The sequence below is a fragment of the Diadema setosum genome, chromosome 5 (genome assembly GCF_964275005.1).
Source record: "Diadema setosum chromosome 5, eeDiaSeto1, whole genome shotgun sequence".
Taxonomy (NCBI): domain Eukaryota; kingdom Metazoa; phylum Echinodermata; class Echinoidea; order Diadematoida; family Diadematidae; genus Diadema; species Diadema setosum.
Window position 1 is genome coordinate 36,563,641 of NC_092689.1, and position 24,185 is coordinate 36,587,825.

The following is a 24,185-nucleotide window of genomic DNA, read 5'->3' on the forward strand; positions in this document are numbered from 1 at the left end:
TTACATGGATATGATAACTCTCATTACATTGGTCTGGTTTGGGCTTTATGTGTTTCTGATGAGAAAACAAATGGGAAAAAAATTCTGAATGGTGATTTCAGTAATGCAGAGTATTTTTGTACATAGGGAAACACCCAATTAGTCCACTAGTGTAGCGTGGTTGATACACTTCGCCTATAAAAATGTACACATAGGCCCGAATTCAGGAAGGTGGTACAAATGAAACCATGGTTTAAACCATGGACAAAAACCATGGAGCGCCAAGTCTCGCACGGAATATTTCGTTACTAAAATTGGTCATTTCGTCGACAATATGACCGTTTTGTTAAACAAAATTATCGTTTCGTGGACAAAATGTTCATTTAGTTACAAAATGTTGTCATTTTGTTACAAAATAATAATTTCATCGACGAAATGACTGATTTCATAACGAAATATTCAATGCGACACTTGGCACTCCATGGTTTTTGTCCATGGTTTAAACCATGGTTTTATTTGTACCACCTTCGTGAATTCGGGCCATTGAGTTGAAACGAATGATAAACTTTGCCTTTAATGTAAAAATGCAATGAAATGTGCAGTGCTCATGCGATTGAATGTACACGTGTTGAAATACCAAGCACGATCGCCTGTCTGTGTAAATGCAGCCAATTGTGTGTGTGTTTTTTTAGTAGAACACGGATGGGTTTCTATAAAAACTGCTATAAAGTGGACATGGCTTTGTGATGTCGTAGATGTAAAGCCACATACACCAGCATGTGTGCACTTCAGTGGAGGCCGGCAGAAAGAGGTTTATTCATGTGTGCTCTTGTTATTAACATGTAAAGTATCAGTGCATGTGAGTGTTTGTGTGTGTGCGTGTATGTGAGAACATGTGTGTTATGAGGCTATCGTTTTATACACCAGGGAGTGATCACTTTCTAGACAGATTCTGCGTGCACAGGTTACGTTTTCCACTATACTTCATTTGCCTTTAATACTCCTCCACATTAAGTCATACTGGGAAAAGGGGTCAATGCTTTATGTCTTGGTCATAATAACATGTCTGTGGTCATAGATCTAATGGCCATCGTCCAGTTCATTTTGCCAGTCAAACCAGTTTCAGAATGGTGGATGCAGTCTTTTTTTGACTGACTTCCGAGGACAGGCTCACCCCGTACCCCCAAAGACACGTCATATCTGGGAAGTAAAGTGCATAATTTGAGTGATATTTTCACTGACATCAAAATTAGTACAGTGTATGATGATGTTTAGAGTACATTAGAAGTATAAAGGACAATGTTAAACAGCTTTCAGGTGGCAGATCAGTAGCTTGGAACAGGACCGTCTCGTAATAGTTTCCTCATTTGTCGAGACTCGAAAAGAAGAACATGGTGCAAGGATTGTCGGCATGTACATACAAGCTTCGATTTGAAATCTCTCCTTTCATTTGGCCAGTTTGTTTGTGACTTCAGTTACTGTGGTATTAGTTTATACATGTACATGTCTGTCATGCAAAGTGATTCATTGATGAGATAAGATTATTCAGTGGTAACAACTACATCATACTTCGTAGCAATTGTTTTTATGAATATTTTTTGTCCAGATTGCTGTGGGTTGTGTAACAATTATGATAATGAAAGTGCATTTTAGATACCAGGTACTTGAAATAGTCTTTTTGCGATAATTTTTTTGTAGTATTTTGCAGATTATGAATTGTACGTTTCATGTAAATTTTCTTTTGTTTACCAGATGTCTTTGTCCTTTGTTAATGGCTCAATGCTCACGACAGTGTATGAAATATAAAGGTTCATTTTCTTCTGCCAAAATGAAAGGAGAACATAAAGCTTTTAACGATTATAGAAAGAAGAGCAATGGGTTGTAAGTTAGAGAGGGAGAGAGTGAGAATGAATGCATGAGAGAGAGAGCGAGTTGGAGGAGAGAATGAAATGGTGTGTAATCATTTTGTATCTTGGTCTGGACTAGTCAGTTTTTAGTTGATTATCTTAAAATTAGGGAAACAGCTGTGATAATTAAAGAAATATGACAAAAAAAAAAACATGAAAATCTATTGCTGTCAACACGTGTTATTTTCTTCCGACGTCCTTTAATTCACACAGAATTGTGTGTGTGTATGATTGTATGTTGGTGTTGTCATTGTGTGTGTGTGTGTGTGTGTCACAGTCACAGTTTGTGCCGTATATGCTTTCGTGGAAAAAAAACAAGAAAAATTGAAATCTTATCATTTATCCCATAAATAAAAAGAGATACTCTATTCATTGTGAAGGATGAAATGCAGTTTTCAATTTAGTCCTCATCGTGTCAATTTTTGGTAGGCCTCCAGGGCACTGTTTCATGAAGGTTGTAAGCCCTGACGTCAGTCTCTGACAATTTCAGTAAAATCCATTGTAATGATTGGCCAAGAAGCTCTGGTTACTGACTGTTACTATGGTGATTGTCAGAGACCAACAACTTGTCAGGGCTGACGACCCTCATGAAACGGTTGCCCAGTTCTGCCCATTCTGTGTCAAAACAATGACTAACAATTACAGGTAGCTTTAATACAGAGGGATGGTTTTTGCAAGATCTATTGCAAGGAGAATTAATTTGCCTGAAAGTCTAGGTGGTTATATACACATCAAATATTAATGTGTTGTCGAACTGATCGTATAATGTAATAAAGGCTCTTTAGAAATCATCAATACCATTTTTAAAATTGACGGATTGTCGCTTTTAGAGAAAACACAGAAGAGTGTACAGCCATATCTGCTTGTGCGGATAGCAGTTCATTTTTCTAATGCACACAAGCACCACAAATGGCGTAATTTGAATCAAAAAATATATTTGTCTCCAATTTAAAATCTTGGTAAACAAAGATTTCATCCCTCAAATGGTCCACAGTTCCAGGTAAAAACCTTTTGGAATCTTGGCCTATAATTTGTGTCCATGATAATAATACGTAGAATGATGATGGTTGTGATTTTGATATGGCCATAATTTGCATTAATGTGACTCTTATTTGTATCATTATAATTATCATTGTTTCTTTAACACTATTGTTATTATCACTACTACTATAACCATACCATAACCAAGATAAAAATATCAACATAACCAAAGTCTTTGATATGGCAGCTTCATATCAACATGAAGAAATGGTGCATAAATGTATACAGCATATGGAAAGAAAAATCAAGCAGATTTGAGAAATGAACAAATTGTATATTTATGTATTTCAGTATAAATAGAGAAAATACACAGCATAGATTTGTTGATGGAAAATGGAGAGATGGAAGGATAGATAGATGGACAGACAGGTGATCTTCCTCTTCTTCTTTTATGTTACTGTCCAACACCCCTATAAAGAAGGGGTACAGAGATACATTTGTATATATGATGACATAAATGGTATCCCGGGGTACCAAATAAGAATCAGCCATTTTGTTGAATTATTTATTCTTTTTTTTTTTTGAAGGTTGTACCCTGGGTGCCAAAAAGTGGGAAATTATTTTGGTGCTGGAGCTAGCGCGCGCTAGCCACTGCACTGCACTGAACAGTACTTAGTATACCATGCATGCATAGTATCAAATGCAGTGGCATGGGAATCATGACTGTACACGCACACACAGTGCATGCATTTCTCTGTGGCTGTCCTCAAGTGGACGCGAGGTGGCGCTGCACAACGTGGTACCCCGGGGTAACGCGTGATGCATCATCTGAAGCCTGGCTTCTACTACATAACCATATTCTCAACAACTCATTAATAGGATGCTTGACACACAATCATTCACTTAAAATGCTTTATATTTCACTTTTTTTTTTCATACTCATTTCATAAAAAATTCCATTCAGAGTCAAATAGTAAATAAATTATGAAACAAATTTGATACAAGACATCGAGAAAGCTCAGTAATGAGTGAATAACAAGACAATATAAGATAAGATAGTGTATGCCATGAAATCTGTCAGATATTACCAGTTACAGTAATTATAGTTCCAAAGTTTGATTAACAGTGACTAAAATGCCATGTTTATAGACAGCACCCTATTACCATTCTATTCCCTACAAAAAGCAAAGCTGCTATTCAGCAGGATACCATGCTATAGTATCAATAACATACTCCTTTTCAAACTTTGAACATATCCAGTGTAAATGCTCAAATAAAAAAAAAATCACCTCATTTAACAGATTCTCGTAAATGCAAATTGACAAAATTTCCAATCTTTTCTATGATACATTACATTAGTATGTGCAAAAAAAAAAAAGGTTGACAAGCTACTCATTTTTTTGGACATGGAAACTTACATTAAAATTGGGGTCAAGCAGTGAAGACATACAAACAACAAATAAAGCTGCAGTACATATTTTGGCATATATCAAAATGAATTAAAACTTATCAAGGCACATGCAAATAAACAGATCGATCTCAGCAGTAGCAAGACATGAGGGAGAGAGTTTTGCTTTTTAATAGTTTTCATCCTTTTGTGTAATGGACCTATTTCTACCATTCATATTTCTTTACTGTCTTGCCTGCCCTTCTCCACCTTGCCCTGTACCATCCTAAATCTCATTTCATGTTTTGCAATAATTATTTACCTATTCCATTACTAACGCTTGGTCTGATGTGTATTCATTAAAATTTTGCACTGTATTTTGTTCTCATGCATACATTCAACATTATTGTACATTTAGTAGTGAAGTCTGTAAGCCTGACGTAAAGCAACTGTATTAGTCTCGGAGCTGCTGGATTGTTATTTCATAATTTAACAATAAACCATACATTATAAGACAGACCCTCGAACTATTGAAATTAAAAGATTTTTTTGCACCTCAGACAAGCTTTTTAATAGTTGTATCAGCATTACATACACATACTTCGTCATTTATCTTTTTGAATTGCACCAGCTCGAGTACTGGAGGAAAATGACATTTGCTTCATTTTTTCCCCTCTGATCAGCAGAGAAACCTGGTTTGAAGATTTTGGCACAAGGATAACGGTCTGGGATCTGGGTCGTGGATTGCGACTGGGATTGTGGTTTTAAGGAGGTGGATTCTGGCCAAGCATTCTGGGGGTTTTGGAAATGGCGATGGGGGGGGGGGGGGGAGGGGGCATGGGACAATGGGACATTTCAGCATGATAAGATCAGACTATGGAGCTAAGATCCGTGATCACACCATATGGAGACCAAACCATGTCAACAAACCATGTGTGGGGAGCTGGTTAGCACCGAACCCATCCCCCCAGTGCACAGAGATAGCTGAAACACCCACCTCCAAGTCGAGGCACTGAAACAAACCCAATAATGTTCTTTAAAAACAATGCCCTCCTGTAAAAGAATTTTCCATATATGATGACATAAATGGTATCCCGGGGTACCAAATAAAAATCAGCCATTTTGTTGAATTATTTATTTTTTTTAAAAAGGTTGTACCTGGGTGCCAAAAAGAGGAAATTATTTTGGTGCTGGAGCTAGCGCGCGCTAGCCACTGCACTGCACTACACTAAAGCACACGCTAGTGGTATCGCAGCTTTCATGCACGCATAGTTTAACATGCAGTGGCATGGGAAGGACTATGTACACGCACACAGTGCATGCATTTTTCTCTGACTGTTCTCGAATGGACGTGAGGTGGCGCTACACAACACGGTAACCCGGGGTACTACGGTACCCCGGGGTAACGCGTGGTGCATCATATCATAAAGCAAGAAATGTTTGCGACATTAAATTTTCAGGAATATGAGCGGGCAGCCTTTTTCACGGCACGAAATTTTGATGAATTGCCACTGGCAGCTGATGCATTATAGTGTAGACAAGAATGTTCGAAAATCAAAATGCACACTAACATTTCCGGTTTTACAGTATGAGATCACTCTGACAAACTACAAAATTCCAACGGACACCCTATCTTGGACACCCTATCTTATCGACCTACACAGACCACCACCTCGCAAGGCCCGTATGAAACATTTTACAGTTTGTCTCCTCTTCCTTATATTAAAGTCAATTATCCCTTAACTAATATTACAGCATGAAATCAGTTCATTGCTATGGCAAATCATAGTCATAGAAACACACCATAGTACGCAGAAAAAGATATCCTAGCAAGAAAAATATGCTTGAATGCAATTTCCTTTTCTTTTTTTTTTAACAATGTACAAACTACATGCAGCATGCTAAGAAAAATTGTGCATATCTATGTCTAGTACTTTTTTTTTTTTTTTTTAGTTCAGAATACCACAGCGTTAATGATGCCACTGCAGACAAACAAAAATGTATGACAATAAACTAAGTAGATCAAATATTTGCACTGGATTAAAAAGCAAACAACAAGAAGGCATGGCTGTTGCAGTACTGCTGTGTGATTAAATACATCAATGCGTGCCTTGAGTAATATCTGCTGAATTAAAACAACAACAACAACAAAAGCAAGAAACCTTCACAATCAACCTCCTTTTCCTTACAAACGATCTTTATATGATCCCAACTGGAATCATAACTTGAGGTACTGCAAAGCAGGTAAACCCAAACTTATTTAATATTAACAGGGTTATCGGTAATAATCTTGCAATCAGTACAAAACGTACTGAGTAGTACACTTTCCGCACCATTTAATAGATGTGTTATTTTCTACTTCTCGATTTTGTATCAAATGAAGACTGACACACCATTTTTTCATCTCTGTCACGGTACTTGCCGTTTCCACATCTCAAAATTCACACATTCTTACGGTCAAATCATTATAAGCTTCTTGCATTGGCTGTTTCTCCATGCGATATTATACAGACTTTTCGTTGCTCGATAGTTACGCATCCAGCAACAGCACACTGTGAAATTGTGGCATCGTAGCACATACAGAACTGCAGAAATCAACGACCTCTTTTTTGCCTAATTTACCTAACTGCAAGTATACGTTCCACATGACAGTTGCTCTGCTACTATTTGCTGTGGCTTCATGCAGCACGATCTGAAAGCTTCAGCTCGTTACTTTCAGTTATGTTCCACTAACAAGTCTGATTCCATGAGACAATATCTACAGAGGGAGTTTAAATTGCATATGAAGGAGTTTGAAGAGTTTGTTGTTTTGGCAAAACATCCCCTGAAGAAGAAAACTGACACTTTAGGAATCTTTAAATACACACTGTATATAGCAGTACAAACTCAGGTAAAGCTGAAATAAAAAATCATTAAAGCTAAATTTCACACCATGAAAAGTCCTTTCTGGCCCTTTAAAAAAGTACTACTAAGGACCTGAAATCTCTTACAATTGCCAATAATTGGATAATGAACAATTATGACATTTTGACACAATTATCATAAAGTCAATCAGTACATAATACTACTCCTTGGTCTATCTTTAACATTTGTGACTTACATCTCTGTTTACTTAAAAAGTAAGTAAAATGTTCATAAAACTTGCTGAATTTCCAAACAAATGAAATATCATATATAGAAGTGTCTGACCACTCCCTATGGTACAGACCTCTCTGATGTAATGATGCTTTAATAAACATTAAGGATTTAAATACTCAACATGAGAGAAATAAAGAAAGATGGTTATTACAGTGTTTGGACACTAGACTGGGAAGTTTTCCAACGATAGGAAGTCAGGATGCGACACACGCTATGCAGTGGATTTGCAACTTTGCACGACGCCAGCAGGGAGGGTGTAGCAAAATGCTTGACTACATGGTGCACTGTGCAATAAAGTCAATTACCCTTTACTCGAGTGCTCTGTGGAAGTCTGTATCCAAGGTTTCTTCCCTCCCCCCCCCCCCCCCTTTCCTTTTTTTTTTTTTTTTTTGGGGGGGGGGGGGGGGGTAAGGGACCAATCATTTAGTAGAGTGGATTACCCTCGTGAAATCTGAATGATTACCATATGGGTACTCCACTCTCCCCAATGCTACAAGAAAAAAAATATTCACCTTGGCACACGCGCAGGTGTGGCCACAAGCAGTGTAGCAGTACAAAGCCACAATAAATTTCCCCCTCACCCCTCTCCCTGATCCCCCGTCCCTTCTTGGCATAGAATGCCACAAAATACTAACAATTATCATTTTATACAAGTCTCCTTCCCACAACCTTGCATTGAAAAGTGATGCCCATCAGACAAGGACAAGTTCTTCAAATCATGCCGTGGTCTTAAGGTTAACCTTCTCTCGGCACCATGACTTTGAAGTATCATGGACATCTTTATGCACTGCAGTTGTTGACGGTCAATGATAGGGTTACGACCCAAAACTGCAAGTGGAGGAAGAATCTTCACAGATCAGCCCACCATCCACCAAAACTGCCCAAATTCGCCTCGACGGCCGTACCACACGTCGCATGCCCCATGCTCTAGAAAGCATATCTCTCAAGAATGGCAGCATAAGTCACAACGGCACACCCTGCACTTCCCGCTTGGTCTCCTTATGGCAAATATCAATATCAAATCTAGAGCTGTAAAATACTCTGCTTCTTTTGTTAACTTTTTTGTTCTTTGTTTCTGCTTGGATATGTTAGTAGTCTATGCTTCTTGATCCATGAACTTGTCACTCTACCTTATAAACTAACTCCCCAGAAAAACTACATACATGTATGTACAGCATTTTCCATGTCTCTACAAATATCCAGGTATATACACACCTAATATTAGCATATACACACTTAAATGATTCAAATAAATGATATCCCAATATGTCCTAAGCACACATAAATATTTCTCATCGCTGAGCAGAATAAACCCAAATGCCACTCAGGCATGACACATTTCTCGGGAGAGAAAAGCGAGAGAGCTAAAAATTCACACTATCATTTAAAAACAGGACTACACTCAACATTTACAACAGGATCACAGTCGACTTTGCATCAACCATTCTTGCATATATATGAATTAGTCAAAGTTAAGTCTGATACATACCAGACTAATCCACTCTCACAAGTGATGGATATTTAAGTACATTGATGATGTCATTATGAGGTAGAGTGGCCAATTTTTCTTTCTCTGCAAGCATCAAGATAATTCCGTAAATAATAAATTTGAAGGATTTCATTGAGTACCGATAACTGAATAATGCACAACACTTCCCTCTTGCACTTGAAATTTTGAAATTTTTGGTGCAGTAATATACTATTTCAGTTTTACCCCCTTTTCTATCAATTCATCAATCTTTAATATCTGATCACTGGATCTACAAATGTTCATAGTGTCAGTCATTTGCTAAGTCAGGTTCCTGTAATATGTGTACCTGCATATATGGAATACATAATATTAAACTAATAATCTTTAGCTATGAATCAAATCAGAACATAACCTCGACAGTTTACCTGCAATGCCTGACAACAACAGCGTGCCTTGATATCTCCTAGCTCATCTCATCTTAGGAAACCATGTAAACTTTGAACATGCTCCAGTACCTTATTGCCCAATATGATTATACAGATTTCTTTAACAAAAGGTTTCCCTATACATTCTCCCAGTGTTATAATCTTCAAGCATTCAAAGTCCTTCTTTTTTTTTGTCTGTTCTATTTCTAAAAATTACTGCATGTGCAGAGTTAGAAAATAACCAGGAAAGAGAATATCTGAAGTTAAAACAAGGAAAAGTTAAGCAGCGAGTCTTACTGAACAGCTGTTGAACACAATGATATGCACACACACTCTGCCGAGAGAGGAGAACTCGCAGCATTTTCCGTCGTTATTCTCAACATTCGTTTGAAAGCGACGCCATGTATACCCTGTTACGTAAATGCACATGTGGCACTTTGAGTGCAGTATAAGTAGCTGCATAGGGCAGACGCCTGCCAGTCCATCGGCCGCTTTCGGCAGCACGCTGCGGACAGCCGTCGCGGTCAAAACAGGCTCCAGTCTTACAGCAACCTTGTATTTACAGTGTGCTATTGCTGCAGTAGAAGTCACCTGTTTGATGATGTGCGTGTTTTTTTGTGGTTTTTTGGTGGTTTTCTTTTTTTAACGGACTTCAAAAAGTTGGAACACTCTATACAAGGACATCATTCTTGCATAATCATCCACACAGTCAATATCTGCGTCGGTGTAAGAGAAAAGAAATGGACCAATTGACTTCCAGAGGAGTCAATAAAATCCTTCTTCCCGGAATCCCATCACAAAAAAAGCAAATCAGGAAAAAAGAAAGAAAAAAGAAAAGGGCCTCTCTTAAGTGAGTAACCTCCTCAAGTCAATTGACAAGGTAAGACACACAAATGACTCTACGTTAATTCTACTTTTACACCTGAATACATGTATCTCTTTCTTTTCTCACTCACGCTCTCTCTCTCTCTCTTTCTCTTTGTTCACGAAAACTATCGAATACGCTCATCCCACCGTTAGTCACTGGGATCATTTTCAACATATCACACTCTCTAAATCTAACCTCCGATTTAACATAACCAGGAAAGAAATATTCACCACAATTAAAACGTCAAAGGAAAGACTGAAAAAATTATATGGTACCCTACTGTATTCCTCCTTTTCTTGGATTATCCACTTTTGAGAAGTAGATTGCGACTGAATTTTTTTTTCATTCAATTCATTGAATCATCTTCCCCCTCCCCCCCCCCCCCAAAAAAAAAATGAACATAAACAAAAGACTTGCATGACATAAACTTTGGTATGAAATATTAACGCTCAGTGAACTCTTCGCTTCTTAGTTGCCACACCTGATTTGCTACTCAGATCTAACTGAAACACTCTGTCATTTTACACAAACTAGTCTTCCAGTCCCTCTAAATGATGGCGCTTTATAGATTGCAAACCATCAATAAACGACCAAAGATAATCAGCATTAAGCAAGAGCAAGGACTTTAAAAAAAAAAATAAAAAAAGAATATGACACGATCATACAAGTCTATAATTCAGATCAGTTATAAAAAATGGGTAGAATCAAACAATTTTAAGGATCAAAACTTTCCATACACTTTGGAAAAAAAGCAATTGATACAATCACTGTAGCACAAAATCATTGATTTATATGTCGAGCTGACAGGTTAAAGCAACGTAAAAAGTCCACTACGCTCTGGTGAGTATGTTCCTTGATAAATTTGGTCTTGTTTGGAGAGGGTCGTCCTCCTCCTTTCTGCTCCACCTCTCCCTTTAAAACTCCTCCTCTTCTACCTTCTCCCTCGGTTCCGGCGGGATGGGAAGGTGAAGGGTCAAGGGGTCACGTAGCCGCTGGAGGTCGGCTTTCACCTGAAAAGGGAGAAAAATGAGATGACTTGAGTGTAAGTTTGGACAAAGCCGTCACTATCTTTCATACGGCCCGTGATTTGTCTCATTTATCATTTAATAAACACACTTGTAAAGTCGTAAGATGCTTCACCAATATCATAATAATTGTATAATGATAATACTACAAGTAACAAGACTTAGGAAAGTGAAAACATTATGAATGAAAACAACAACTGCACTGTTGAAGATGATACTGGCTATCACTTCTAAATACTATTACTTCATAACATCATTTGATGATTATAATCATCACCATTGTCATTATAATAAAACTGACAATAAAAATTGATAATTATATGATCTTACTTGTGTCAACAAGACAGTTTAGTGTGACTCACATACAAAACACTAGGTAATCTTCATTTTCTAATGTCTTCAAGCCATGAAAAATTTTCCTGGCTCAATCGATATATTTCCATGATTGTCTCCCTCAAGACCAATTAATATATCACGAACACACTGCATTCTTGTGCGACATTTACAAATCTTTGATGCCCCTCTTACGTGCATTTCGTGCGCATGTAGCACATACAGCAACCAAGACATTGAGGCACTCAAAAACACTAGCATCAACGTATCTGCTACTGACCAGAAAGCCAACATAAGAGGAAAAACAAAACTTACAGGCAAATGTGTCACTCACTGACTTTATCAGAATAGATACAAAATTCATCTTGTTGGGAATGGAAATATCATAACATTGATTCCTCTTTTACATTCTATTTTTTTGTTTCATCTACAAATACTATACTCCCCTTTCTGAAAAGCCATTAAGAACAGCAACAGTGTCAAGTTTTACCCCAGCGGAAATGAGAGTGGCTTAAAGGGTAGGAAAGCCCCTAGTCCCACCCATGGCTGGGGCTAAGGCCAAATCTTGCCGGTGAGACAATACACGACACACAGCTAAGGACCACTGACAAGTCATTTACAAAATATGCCGTACGATGGACAGTGCTCTGTATTACAATAACGCAGCTCCGTCTTATCACAGTTTCCGGGCATGCTGGGATTATCCTCCAGTACCTGAGCAATGTCATCTTTCAGCTGGTTGTACTTCTCGACATCCAGCTTTTTCCTCTTGGAAAGCTTGTGGAACAGGACTAAGTACTTGCGATCCTTTGCATCCGGGTAGAGAAATTCCTGTGGATAAGACGGAAAAGGAAGCGATGAGATATTGAAGACGGTGACATGAAATTTGCTCCTGCGATAATTGCTCCTATCTTATTTTCTCCAAGGACTTTAGGGCTAGGGTTAGGGTTTGTGATAGGGTTTTAGGCTTTGGTTAGATGTGAGGATTAGGATTAGGATTAGGGTTAAAGTTATGTTTGTGAGTAGAATCTGTTTGGCTCAGCATGCAGATATTTCATGGCAGTAATTGTCACAGGAGCAAATGTCATGAAAACGTCTCTGACGGGTATGCCAAAGATTACAATTTTCAGCCTCACTGGATTTTTCTCGTTTTGGGGGGCCATTATTCACTTGTACCCCTTTCAGGTAATCGCGGTTCAATTATCCGCATCCAAATAATGCGGATGAAGTAGTCAAAATCGCGTTCATATATCCCATGAAGTGCGCACTACTTTTACGAGCACCCGAAGGACGGAGTTATTTGTCATGGTTACGGCGCACGCCTCTATAATGACGTAATGTTTCCGGTGAATATCCTCACGTGTATGCACACCTCTCGCACGCTTAAGCTCAGCAATCAGCGGTTGTGCGGGAAATCGAGTGACCTTTGACCGAACTGTGGAATGTTAGTGCGGATAAGTCGTAAAACGCATTCATGTATTCTCGATCTACTCCTCATGCTGCAATTATGCGCATAATAGCAGCATCAAAATAATGCGCACTTTTTTACTCCTCTCCCGTTCATGTAATCAAAATTTTACGACTTAGTGCTCCTATTATCCGCATCCACGATTACCTGAAAGGGGTATTGGTGGTCACACTTTGTGTGAGATTTTCATATCTTTTATACTTACTGGTATAAGAACATGCTGTCTCACGCTGTTTCACTTTGCAACCTGAAGTTACATATCACTATGTTTTGCTACTTGTGGACGAAAAAGGTAGATTCAATTATAACGGTTTTGTAATCATTGGCCAAGCAATATGGAGTACAAACAACATACATGTCTATCATAATATGTATCTATGTTACAGTGTATACGTGTGCTTTGTAAATGTATAATGTATTAATGTAACCGGATATGCATGCAAACAAAACAAATTTCCGGAAACGGACAATAAAATTGAATTGAATTGAATTGAATTGAATCATCACTGTATTGAATATTCAAATCAAACGAAGCAAGAATATATGGGATGAAACACAGAGGAAAAAGCCAGGATATAACTGAGGAAACAGTTAATGTGGGGCATGTTCATACACATATAATAATGAATTCATACAACGATAATGAAACGCTGATTACATACACATAAATATAGGTTGCATATTCCTCTTTCAAAGTCAGCTCAGAACATATGTGACCATGCATCACAAAACAAACAAAAAGTTGCACGCCTTGATTTTATGTGAGGACTCAAAACAGGTGAAATGGGTCAACTAAGTCGATCTTGAGTTTTTCATATTTTCTGAAAGAACTATCTTTCTTCTACATTATTCATTAGTTTGGGATCATAACGAATGGGAAAGTGTGTTTTCAGCAGTTTTTCTAAAGCCCCTTTTTGGGGGAAAGTAGAATGATCAGGTATGTCTTAGAGGCCCCTTTTCATTTCTTGAAATCCTTTGTACACTCTTCACTTTCAAGTCTAATAACTTTTGAAAGGCCAATGCTACTGCTTTGAAAGTTTGCATTGATTATGGACAGAATGTGTTAATTGACCATGCTCAATTTCGCCTTAATCTGATAATCTCTTCATTGTTGTTGCTCTGGTGGTTGGCATCCTGTGTTTTGTCCCTTTCATCACACAGCTAGCACGACTTGGTGAAAGATTAAGCGCTTGAATAGACCCTGTACTTCAGAGCCTCTTTTCTCAGTTCACACTTTTCCAGAGTGTGTGCTTTCTTTCCAGTATTTTGGTAGGTTAGGGGAGTCCATTTGAATTGAGTTATACACCATTTTAAAGCTTAGAGTCTGCTCTTTTAGAATCTGCCCTTAGCTAAAAATCCATGTCTGGCGATTTTTTGTTGGTTTTGTGATGCAGGGTCACATATGTGGTAAACAAGCAAACTATTTAAAAGCTAGATAAAAATGTGACCGTTCATCACAAAACCAACAAAAAGTCTAACACACTGATTTTGTGTGAAGAGTGAAAATAGGTAAAATGGGTCAACCAAGCCAATCTTGAGTTTTTCATATTTTCTGAAAGAGCACGTCTTCTTCTACATTATGCTTAAGTTTGGGATCATAAAATGAACAAGAAATTATGTTTTTAGCAGTTTTTCTCGAACACTTTTTTTTTGTAGAAGAGTGTGATTAGGTGTGTCTTATAGAGTCTCCTTTTCATATCTTGAAAACCCTGGACACACTCTTCACTTTCAACTCTAATAACTTCAGAATGATGATGCTACTGCTTTGAAAGTGGGTATTAATCAAGGACAGACTGTGTTAATAAAGCATGCTGAATTTCAGCTTAATCTGATAATCCCTTCATTGTTGTTGCTCCTGTGGTTTACATCCTGTCTTTTGTCCCATTCATTGCACTGCTAGCATGGCTTCATAAATATTATTTAGTGCTTGAATAGACCGTGTACTTCAGAGCCTCTTTTCTCAGTTCACACTTCCTGAGAGTGTGTGCTTTCTTTTCAATATTTAGATAGGTTAGGAGAGTCCATTTGAATTGAGTTATACATCATTTTAACCCATTGAGGACAAGTCCCGAGTATACTCGGGCAAGTGTCTATGGGAAATGCGTGTTGTAGCAAAATTAGTCCACCCTCAACGGGTTAAAGCTTTGAGTCTGCTCTTTCAGGATCTGTTCTTAACTAAAAATCCATGTCTGCCGACTTTCTGTTGGTTTGTGATGCAGGGTCACAAATGGATATTTTGAAGTGAGGCTCACCTGGCGGGTGACCACGAAGTAGGCGTAGGCGGCTATCGCCGACCCATAGGTGACAAAGTATGTGATGGGTTCCACGATATCCCAGGAGTACTCCCACCACGTGAGGCGGGCCAGGAGGCCAAACTGGACGGACATGAAGCCCAACCCTCCCCACACCCACATGTTGGCATTCTTCTTGGCCTTCAGGTCCAGTTCACTTTTCAGCTGGAGAGGGAAAAGAATGGGGGAGGGTGTGGGGGTTAGGAGGGGGAGCACAGGGCATGGGTAGAAATATGTGAGTTACTTTTGGAAAGCTGGCTTGATACAATTGTATATGGAATGTTTCACATCTAGAGACGTCACCAGCGAAACTACACACCTTGAATATAATGTATTCCAGCACTCAAACACACTTTTGCACGAGAAGCAAAAAGTTTTACCTCTGGCTGCAGTTAAGTCTACTAAATGTAGAATTTTTTGATAAAGCTGGACATTGTGGATAATATACCATAGTCAATTGCTTTAATGTACTCATCACCAGGACTGTTCGTTTGATCAAAAGTTTATGGCAAATAAAAATTTCCATACTATCCTTTAAACTTGAAAAAGAGCATTTTTTCTTTCTTTTTTTACCTCAAACTATTGACTGGCCAAAAACCATGTCACATTATTCTTCAAATCTTAGCCATTTGAACCAGTGGCTCTACTGCTCACATCCGCATAGCATTTTTATAATTCAGGCCCTGCTATTGAAAGTATATGACTTTGAACAAGGGTAAAATACAGGATATTCTGCCAAGTGTAGATAGAAAGAGAGAGAAAAACAATTAACAAACAACAAACAAACACATTCTGCTTCTCGGTTATCTGTATCCAAATCAAGAGCTTATTTTTGTCTTTCATTTGTGCCCTTGAGACAACCAAAGGACAAGTGTTACTTTACACCAATAAAGAATATCATACTGCCCAAATTTGGCTACAGCAGCACTTGATAAGAAGAATTTGACATATTGCTCTTCGTGGAGGAGGGCCATGGGTGGTGGCAGTAGGCCATGGTATCCACCTGAACCGTACAATATAATATTGCTCTATGACAAAGCTCATAGTAAAACCTTCAAGAATAATGTCACAGACACCACAAACAGTGAAACACCCCTGTTGTGAAAAAGATAATAACATGCAAATATCTTGGGAAATATGGCATTTAATTCAAAAACAAGACAAAACAAACATATGTAAAGTTCTCTGGAATTGGCCTAACATGAAAAGATTATGCGCGCATGAGTTTCAAAGTTTATGTGCACTCATACTCCCTCCCACTGGTGGTCGGCCAGCCGGCCGGCTAGCCAGCCAGCTAGCCAGCCAGCCAGCCAGCCAGCCAGCCTGCCAGCGAAATTATTTTTCCCTCATAAGTTCCGGACCCCAAGTCTCAAAACTTCAATTTATTGACGGAATAAACGGCAATATAATGTGAGATACTATTTGTATTACATGCAATACTTTTGGTGTGTTGAAAATTTTAAAAGTTCAATAATTTAATTAAGAAATGTAGTACCCCCCCCCCCAAAAAAAAAAAGAGCAAAAAGTGGGATTTGAAGCAAAAAGTGGGACTCGAACCTGGGACCTCGAGTGTATGAGTCTGAACGTACACCATTTGCCACACGAGATATCGCTGCAAGCAGACGTTCTTTTTCCATTCTTAGAGCGTCTTGTTAATGATTATGTCATACGGTCTCATGAATATTCATACATTCTCTCACGGGGTCCGGAACTTATGTGGGAAAGATAATTTAGCAGCCTGCTAGGCTTACCTTCTCTAATGGCTCGAGCTCCACCTGTAGCTGCTCCAGCTTGCCTCGTAGTACGGTCTCCTTCTCCAGCTGGTGCTGCTCTACGTGCAGCGTGGAGTAGAGCTGGTACACCATCGACTTCACGTCGGCCAGGGTTCTCGCATCCTCACTCACCAGCTTACCTGTCGTACGGAGAATGCAAAGAATAGAGAGCAGAAAAGATATTTGATGACACCGTCGCACGCACGTTTACATGTCATACAAGTGAGCAACAGTACAGAGATACTATACATTATATCATCATCGACTGGGTTACCTGTTGAAAAACTGAGCATAGAATATGCAAAATAAAACTTAGCAGAGAATATGCAAAATAATACTGAGCATAGAATATGCAAAATAAAACTCAGCATAGAATATGCAAAATAAAACTGAGCATAGAATATGCAAAACAAATGACGGCTGCACCCACTGGTGGCCTGTTGAAAATCTGAAAAATGAAATACCCAAATCAGATGACATCAACACTCGCTGAGATACCTGTTGCAAAACTGAGCATAGGGATAATTTATGCAAAATACATGACATCTTCACCTGCTGGTATACCTGCTGCACAACTGATTGCAAACAATGAAAACAAATGGAATTCTTTCTAATCAGTGAACATGTAATTCGGAACAGAACAGATGTGAAGAACACAACTGGCATTTCAAGTCTCCCAAGAATGAAAAAAGACATTTAAAAAACAATAACAAGAAATGATGTCCTTGCTCACCAGTATACTTGCTGTGCCAAAGGGGACATAAGTATAGAAAACAAATTATGTCAATGCTATTCATTGATTAACCTCTCATACAAAATGGATGATACAAAGTCTAAATAGAGATGGCATCTTCCCTCCCGAATTCATGTGTCACATGAATGTAGAAAAATATGCATAAAAACAATTGTGAATGCTACTTCCTCCTTCAGCTCAAGTCTTTGCGTCATCATTTTTTCCCCGAATAACACAAGTTTCCTCTAGATATAAAAGGACGTACAAATAACTTGACTCAAATAAACCCTTTAGAAATTGACACACATTACTGGCATTCACTGATCAGTATTGCACCTTCAAAGACATTTTGTCTTCGTCCAAAAAAGGACAATCTATACCTTGCTATCAGAATATGAAATTACTGAAGACTACCAAGATTTCACGACAGCTGGCAGACCTTTTGAACCCTCTACCCCTCCAAAGCATTGGTCTTGAATCTGATCATTCCCTATCAAAGCACACGCCGTGATGACCCGCACAATCAAACTGCACCCAAATGTTAGAGAAACATTCACAGAAAATGCAATTATGGATCGACGAATGAATCTTTGCCCTTCAGCAAAGTTTAGTTGTACATCATCTCATGAGCATGCGCGTGGTACTCCCCGATGATCTGTATGGCCAAGTCATGTCTAGCTAGGGGTGTAACCCTTTCATACACATGAACAAGACAATCACATACAATGGCAATAGAACTTTGAGACAGTACAGCCTTGAGCGGGTTAAGAATTTGCCATTTGAACAAGTTGCAGAACTGCTTCTGAGTTGGCACATTTTTACAATGTGAGAACCCACTGGGGTGGCTGCATGATCTGAAATATAATGGAAATCAGGGCACCGTTTCAAGAAAGTTGTCAGTCCCAACAAATGTTCAGTCTCCGACAGTCACCAGAGTAAAAGTCAATAACCACAGCTCCTCAGCCAATCAAAACCAAGGATTTTACTGAAATTGTCACACACTGACAACTTCTCAGGGCTACCAATTTTCACAAAACGGTGACCGGGTTTAATAAGTGAATGCATAAATGTGAACATACATGTAGGTAAAAAGATCTACATAATATACAAAATACATCTGGCTTTAATCAAATTCCATGTTTGCATCTACATGGATCTCGCTCTTCGAGTAACATTTGAAGATCTGGGGGAAATCCCCCTCCACATTCACATTCCACATGCCACCAGAGTCTGGTATGACATGTATGGATACAGAAAAAATATGTATATATTCCAGGCCTGACCATTAAGAAAAGAAAAATCTTTCTGTGATTTGAGATCCTGTTACATGGGATTGCGATTGATGCATGCAGTATCTCATGAATAAACAACCATGAACAAATACAGTTTACATAGTCCACCCTTGCACCCAGAAGGCATACTGTTAGCGTATGGCAGTCACATTTTTTGCCCCTTGTAAGTTGTAATGCTAGCGGAAGGTTCAATGGCTTTGCATCATTTATGAGTGAGAGGGACGCAACGTTACACCCGCTGTTCCATGTTTCGAACAAGGCTGTGTCACGTTCTTGGGGAAACTTTTGGGTGGTTTCATCAAAAGGTCACATCTTTGGATTCAGGGCACGAACAGCAGCACTTGTACCGAGAGGCTTTTACCGTACTGTAACAAAACTTCCAAGTACTTGAGTCTTTTTACAGAAATCTAATTCCCACAAATTTTGCTACATATCACATGATTATTCTTGAGACAACATGATATATTCTGGCTCTGCTGAAAATACAAGAGCACACAATAAAATCAAACTTTCTCTTCTTCTAACATATTTGTCAAAACTATCTTGTTCTCTTTGCTTTGCTTGAGTTTTTCCCTCTCATTTTACCTCCTCTGAGCTGATGCATGTTGGATATTCATGAGCATAGGGAATGCTTATCATGTTGAAGAGAATAACTACTATCAAAGTGCATTGGAGGACCTACAACAGAAAAAACAACAAACAAACAAACAAACAAACAAACATTTAAAATCAGGAATGCGTGTAGGTTGAAGAGGCATGAAAATGAATCTAGAGAGTACCCCTGCAAAAGGAAGGAAATTGGATTCTGCAAAGCCTACGCCACCTTTCACCCTGTGGTATACCGTGGATTTGAATGATCTTGATGGCCCCTCTCTCTTGGTCAGCTCAAAGGTAAACTTCTCTGCAGGCTTTCCTACCTCTCTGATCATACATATTTAGGGGAAAGTCCCCCTTAAGATGATGAAATAGGTGAAAAAAGAACGGTGAGCTGGCCAAACATACTGAATGACTTTGAAAGGTCCTCATCTTTTTGGTCACAGAGTCCACTATCAAAAAATATTAAAATGTAGGAGCTATTCTTTTTTTGCTGTAGTTTCTGTCATGGGATCTCAATCTATTTCTTGTTGTCACTTTCTTCTTTATACACATCCAGTCACCCCTCCACTGGACCCACTCCTAATTCTATGAGTATTAGATTTATCACAGGGGAAAAAAAAACCCAAAACAGATATAAATGTTGAGTGAATGCAGAGTGCAATATTATAGCAGGACACAAAGAAAAGCAGACAATCTGCTGAAAAGTTATCCATGGATTTGTAAAATTTTGGTGCCCCTATCCCTAAGATAAGTGGACCACCACAGTTTGTGATGTCATCGTATGAAAAACAATATGAGGAAAATATAAAGAGAATACAACAAAATGTAATTTTTAATGAAAAGTACATATTCCTTCAACCTGTAACTGACTTAATGTTGAAGGTAAAATTACTCCCCCTGCTTTCTGAAAGAGCTGTAAGTCAAGTGCTCTTTTAGAATGCTAAAAAAGTGATTGATCTTTTACAAATAATCTCATTATTTCCATGCGTGGTGTCACAAAGTGTTGCACTCTCCTCATTCAGCAATGGAGGCAGATAAATTGTCTGAATCTCCTCAAATTTCACTGATGTGTTCTATATAGGTCTACAGTATATACTAACATATTGTATTCACTCAATCCACTAAATTGTATATTGTGCATTTGAGTTTCGTTTCCCTTTTTTTCATAAATGTGTTTGTGTGTGTGTGTGGGGGGGGGGGGGCTTGTATGTTTGTTTGTTGTCTGTCTGTTTGTTTGTTTTTTAATCACGAGGGGACCCTCACCTGTATATCTTAGCTTATCTAGACACCCTAAAAGTGAAAAAAAAAAAAACGATCCATGAGAATCATGGGAGACTTGCTGTATTTCAGGGTTTGATGTCCAAGTAAAGTTATGTTGATTCACAAAAAGTTTCTATCTTCTGACAATAAGCCGACAAGTGTCCTTGAAGTAAGATTACATATTGTCATTCTAAAATCTCTGTGATGTTATGGATCTGTGCATGAAAACAATTTGCAACATCTTTTTTTTTTCTTCTTCTTCTTAACAAAATAAGCCTATCTTTGTGGAATAATTTATTTTCATCAAACATAAAGTTGAATCTCAGACCTTTTGCTTTCATGGAAATAATGAAGCTTATATTTCTATCTTTTTTTAAAATGATCTTTGGAACTTTATTTCATTTAATTACTACAAAAGTTCTCAAGGTGAACTCCTAATTTTCAATACACATATACCTAATTAAATAACTAGACCAGAGTACTGACAGAGAAATACTGAAGAGCTTGATATTAAACAGCATATGACCAGTATCAGTATTCATACAAAGACCAAAACCAGTTTGTTTGGGTTTGGTTTGGGTTTTTTTGGTAGAATGTGGCCAAAAAGCTTGTTTTTATGTTTTCCCCTCCCATCCCAGGTCGAAATTCCCATAGAAACCAGTAGAGCTAAAACCAGTAGAATTCTACTGGTTTGTACGGGTTCAGTGGAGACCGATTTTCTACTGGTTTCAATATGGAAAGTGAAATAAAACCAGTAGAAAACCAGTAGGAAATTTGTACTGGAACCAGTAGCAGACCAGTAAGAATTCTTATTGGAACCAGTAGAAACCAGTAGAAATGCTTGATTTAAACCAGTAGAATCCAGTGAAGACTAATGAAAACTCTCAATGAAACCAGTAGAAATCTCAACAAAACCAGTAGAAATCTTAACAAAACCAGTAGAAAACCAGTAGAAACCAGCAGGATTTTTTTTACTGGAACCAGTAGAAATCTCAACAAAACCAGTAGAAATCTCAACAAAACCAGTAGAAATCTCAACAAAACCAGTAGAAAACCAGTAGAAACCAGCAGGATTTCTTACTGGAACCAGTAGAAATCTCAACAAAACCAGTAGAAAACCAGTAGAAACCAGCAGGATTTCTTACTGGAACCAGTAGAAATCTCAACAAAACCAGTAGAAATCTTAACAAAACCAGTAGAAAACCAGTAGAAACCAGCAGGATTTCTTACTGGAACCAGTAGAAACCAGCAGGATTTCTTACTGGAACCAGTAGAAACCAGCAGGATTTCTTTCTGGAACCAGTAGAAACCAGCTGAATTTCTTACTGGAACCAGTAGAAACCAGCATGATTTCCTACTGGAACCAGTAGAAACCAGCAGGATTTCTTACTGGAACCAGTAGAAACCAGCAGGATTTCTTCTGGAACCAGTAGAAACCAGCAGGATTTCTTACTGGAACCAGTAGAAACCAGCAGGATTTCTTACTGGAACTAGTAGAAACCAGCAGGATTTCTTACTGGAACCAGTAGAAACCAGTAGGAATTTCTACTGGAACCAGAAGAATACCAGTAGATGCCTTACTGAAACCAGAAGAAACCAACAGAATACCAGTAGATGTTGTACTGGCCCCAGTAGAAACCAGAAGAAATTCCTACTGAACCAGTAACAGCATGTACCAATGCATTTGGAAGAAGAACTTGCACTTCAAGTGACTCCCATTATAACGACATCTTCAGGACCGACAGTTTTCTTTTTGTTACATAAAAATGTTGTTACCGCTCAACAATGCAAGAAAGAACATTGTAAATGTAGTACAGTTGTAAATACAGATAATAATTTAAGGACCTGATTTTTTTACTTTTTTGATACATTGCAAAAAAGTTTCCATAGAAGCATGTCCATTATAATGGATGTGCGCTAGGAGTACAAATTCTTCTTCAAATCAGCAAAAAAACAAACAAACAAAAAACATATTTGTAATGGTGCCACCAGACGATCAACTAATGTACAGTACTAACCAATTTTCGACTGAATGAGACATACCTGAATGTTCAAAATTAAGAATGCATACATCTACACAACACATGCCACACAAATTCACACTGCATTTGTATGCATACATTGATCAAAACATGAGACTTCTATCACACACTGTAAGTCTGGAGTAAATACAGTCTTAAGTTGAGGAAATTTTATTACAGGTCAACGGATGATAATCATATTACATGAGTACATTACATTTCAAAGTATTCATTACTGTATTCAGATTACTTTTTTTTTCACCATGTTGTTTTGCCAAGCCAAAGAATTTTTATTTCAGTTAACAAATTCGTTCAACTGATTATGTGACAGGAATTTTTTTTTTTTGAAAGACAAATAAGGCCTCGACAGGTATTTGAAAAAAAAAAGCCAAAAACATGTAAATTTGTATTACATCAAAAAATACAAGGTTTACATTCCTGTCATTGAGCACTTTCCATATGCCCCATTTGTTTGTTAAAGCGATAACATAAAGATGATTACCCTAATCATAGAAAATGTTCATCTGAAAGGATGCAAAACTAATACGTACACAAACAAACTTAATAATAAAGATATTATTAGAATAGATATTCATAATTATGTATGTAAAATAAACCATGCTGTCTTGCTGGCATCATCCAGGTACATACATCTACTGTATATACACAGATAACACTAACAGCATCGATCATAGATAGTGTTAAAAAAAGCGGCACCAAAATGGGATTGGATATTGTAGGTAAGAGGCAATGAGTAAAAAAAAGAAGAGGAAAATAAATAAATTCATAGACACATCTGAATGTACGTTTACAGAATAGATTTCAATTACCAAAATGCTCACGCATGCTTGGCAGCTCATTTTATGTTAGTTAATAGCCTTTCAAAAACATAAGAGAACCTCATTATGTCAAGGACCTAAATACCACGATTCACCTGTCATTACCTTGTTTGAGTGTACAATATATCACCTTTCTTACTATATTGTAAATATACACAGCCCTGTCCCTTTGCTGCACACAGCATTTGGTTGGGCTAGTTTCTTTCTATAATAGGTCCTTGTTCTGTCAGCTGGAAAGTGGTATGCACAATCTGTGAGGTTTAATGTCTAATAGTAGTCATAGATTTTTCACAATAAGTCAAGAGTCTTCACCTGGGACCTGATAAAATCATCCATTATCATTTTCAAACTGGCAGGTCTGTAAGTTGCAAGGTTACACTAATTTAATTTTAAAAAAA

General features: G+C 38.0%; 1 protein-coding gene across 1 annotated transcript in view; it reads right to left on the minus strand.

Annotated features, from left to right (window-relative positions):
* Positions 1–10,968: 10,968 nt before the first annotated feature.
* Positions 10,969–24,185, minus strand: part of LOC140228695 (calcium uniporter protein, mitochondrial-like) — a 100,504-nt gene continuing 87,287 nt past the window's right edge. Inside the window, exons 5-8 of the mRNA XM_072308964.1 lie at positions 17,025–17,185; positions 15,235–15,438; positions 12,229–12,345; positions 10,969–11,166 (exon numbers count right to left, since the gene is read on the minus strand). Of these exons, the coding sequence (XP_072165065.1) occupies positions 11,071–11,166; positions 12,229–12,345; positions 15,235–15,438; positions 17,025–17,185 (578 nt within the window). The 3' untranslated portion in view covers positions 10,969–11,070. The remainder of the gene's footprint in view (positions 11,167–12,228; positions 12,346–15,234; positions 15,439–17,024; positions 17,186–24,185) is intronic.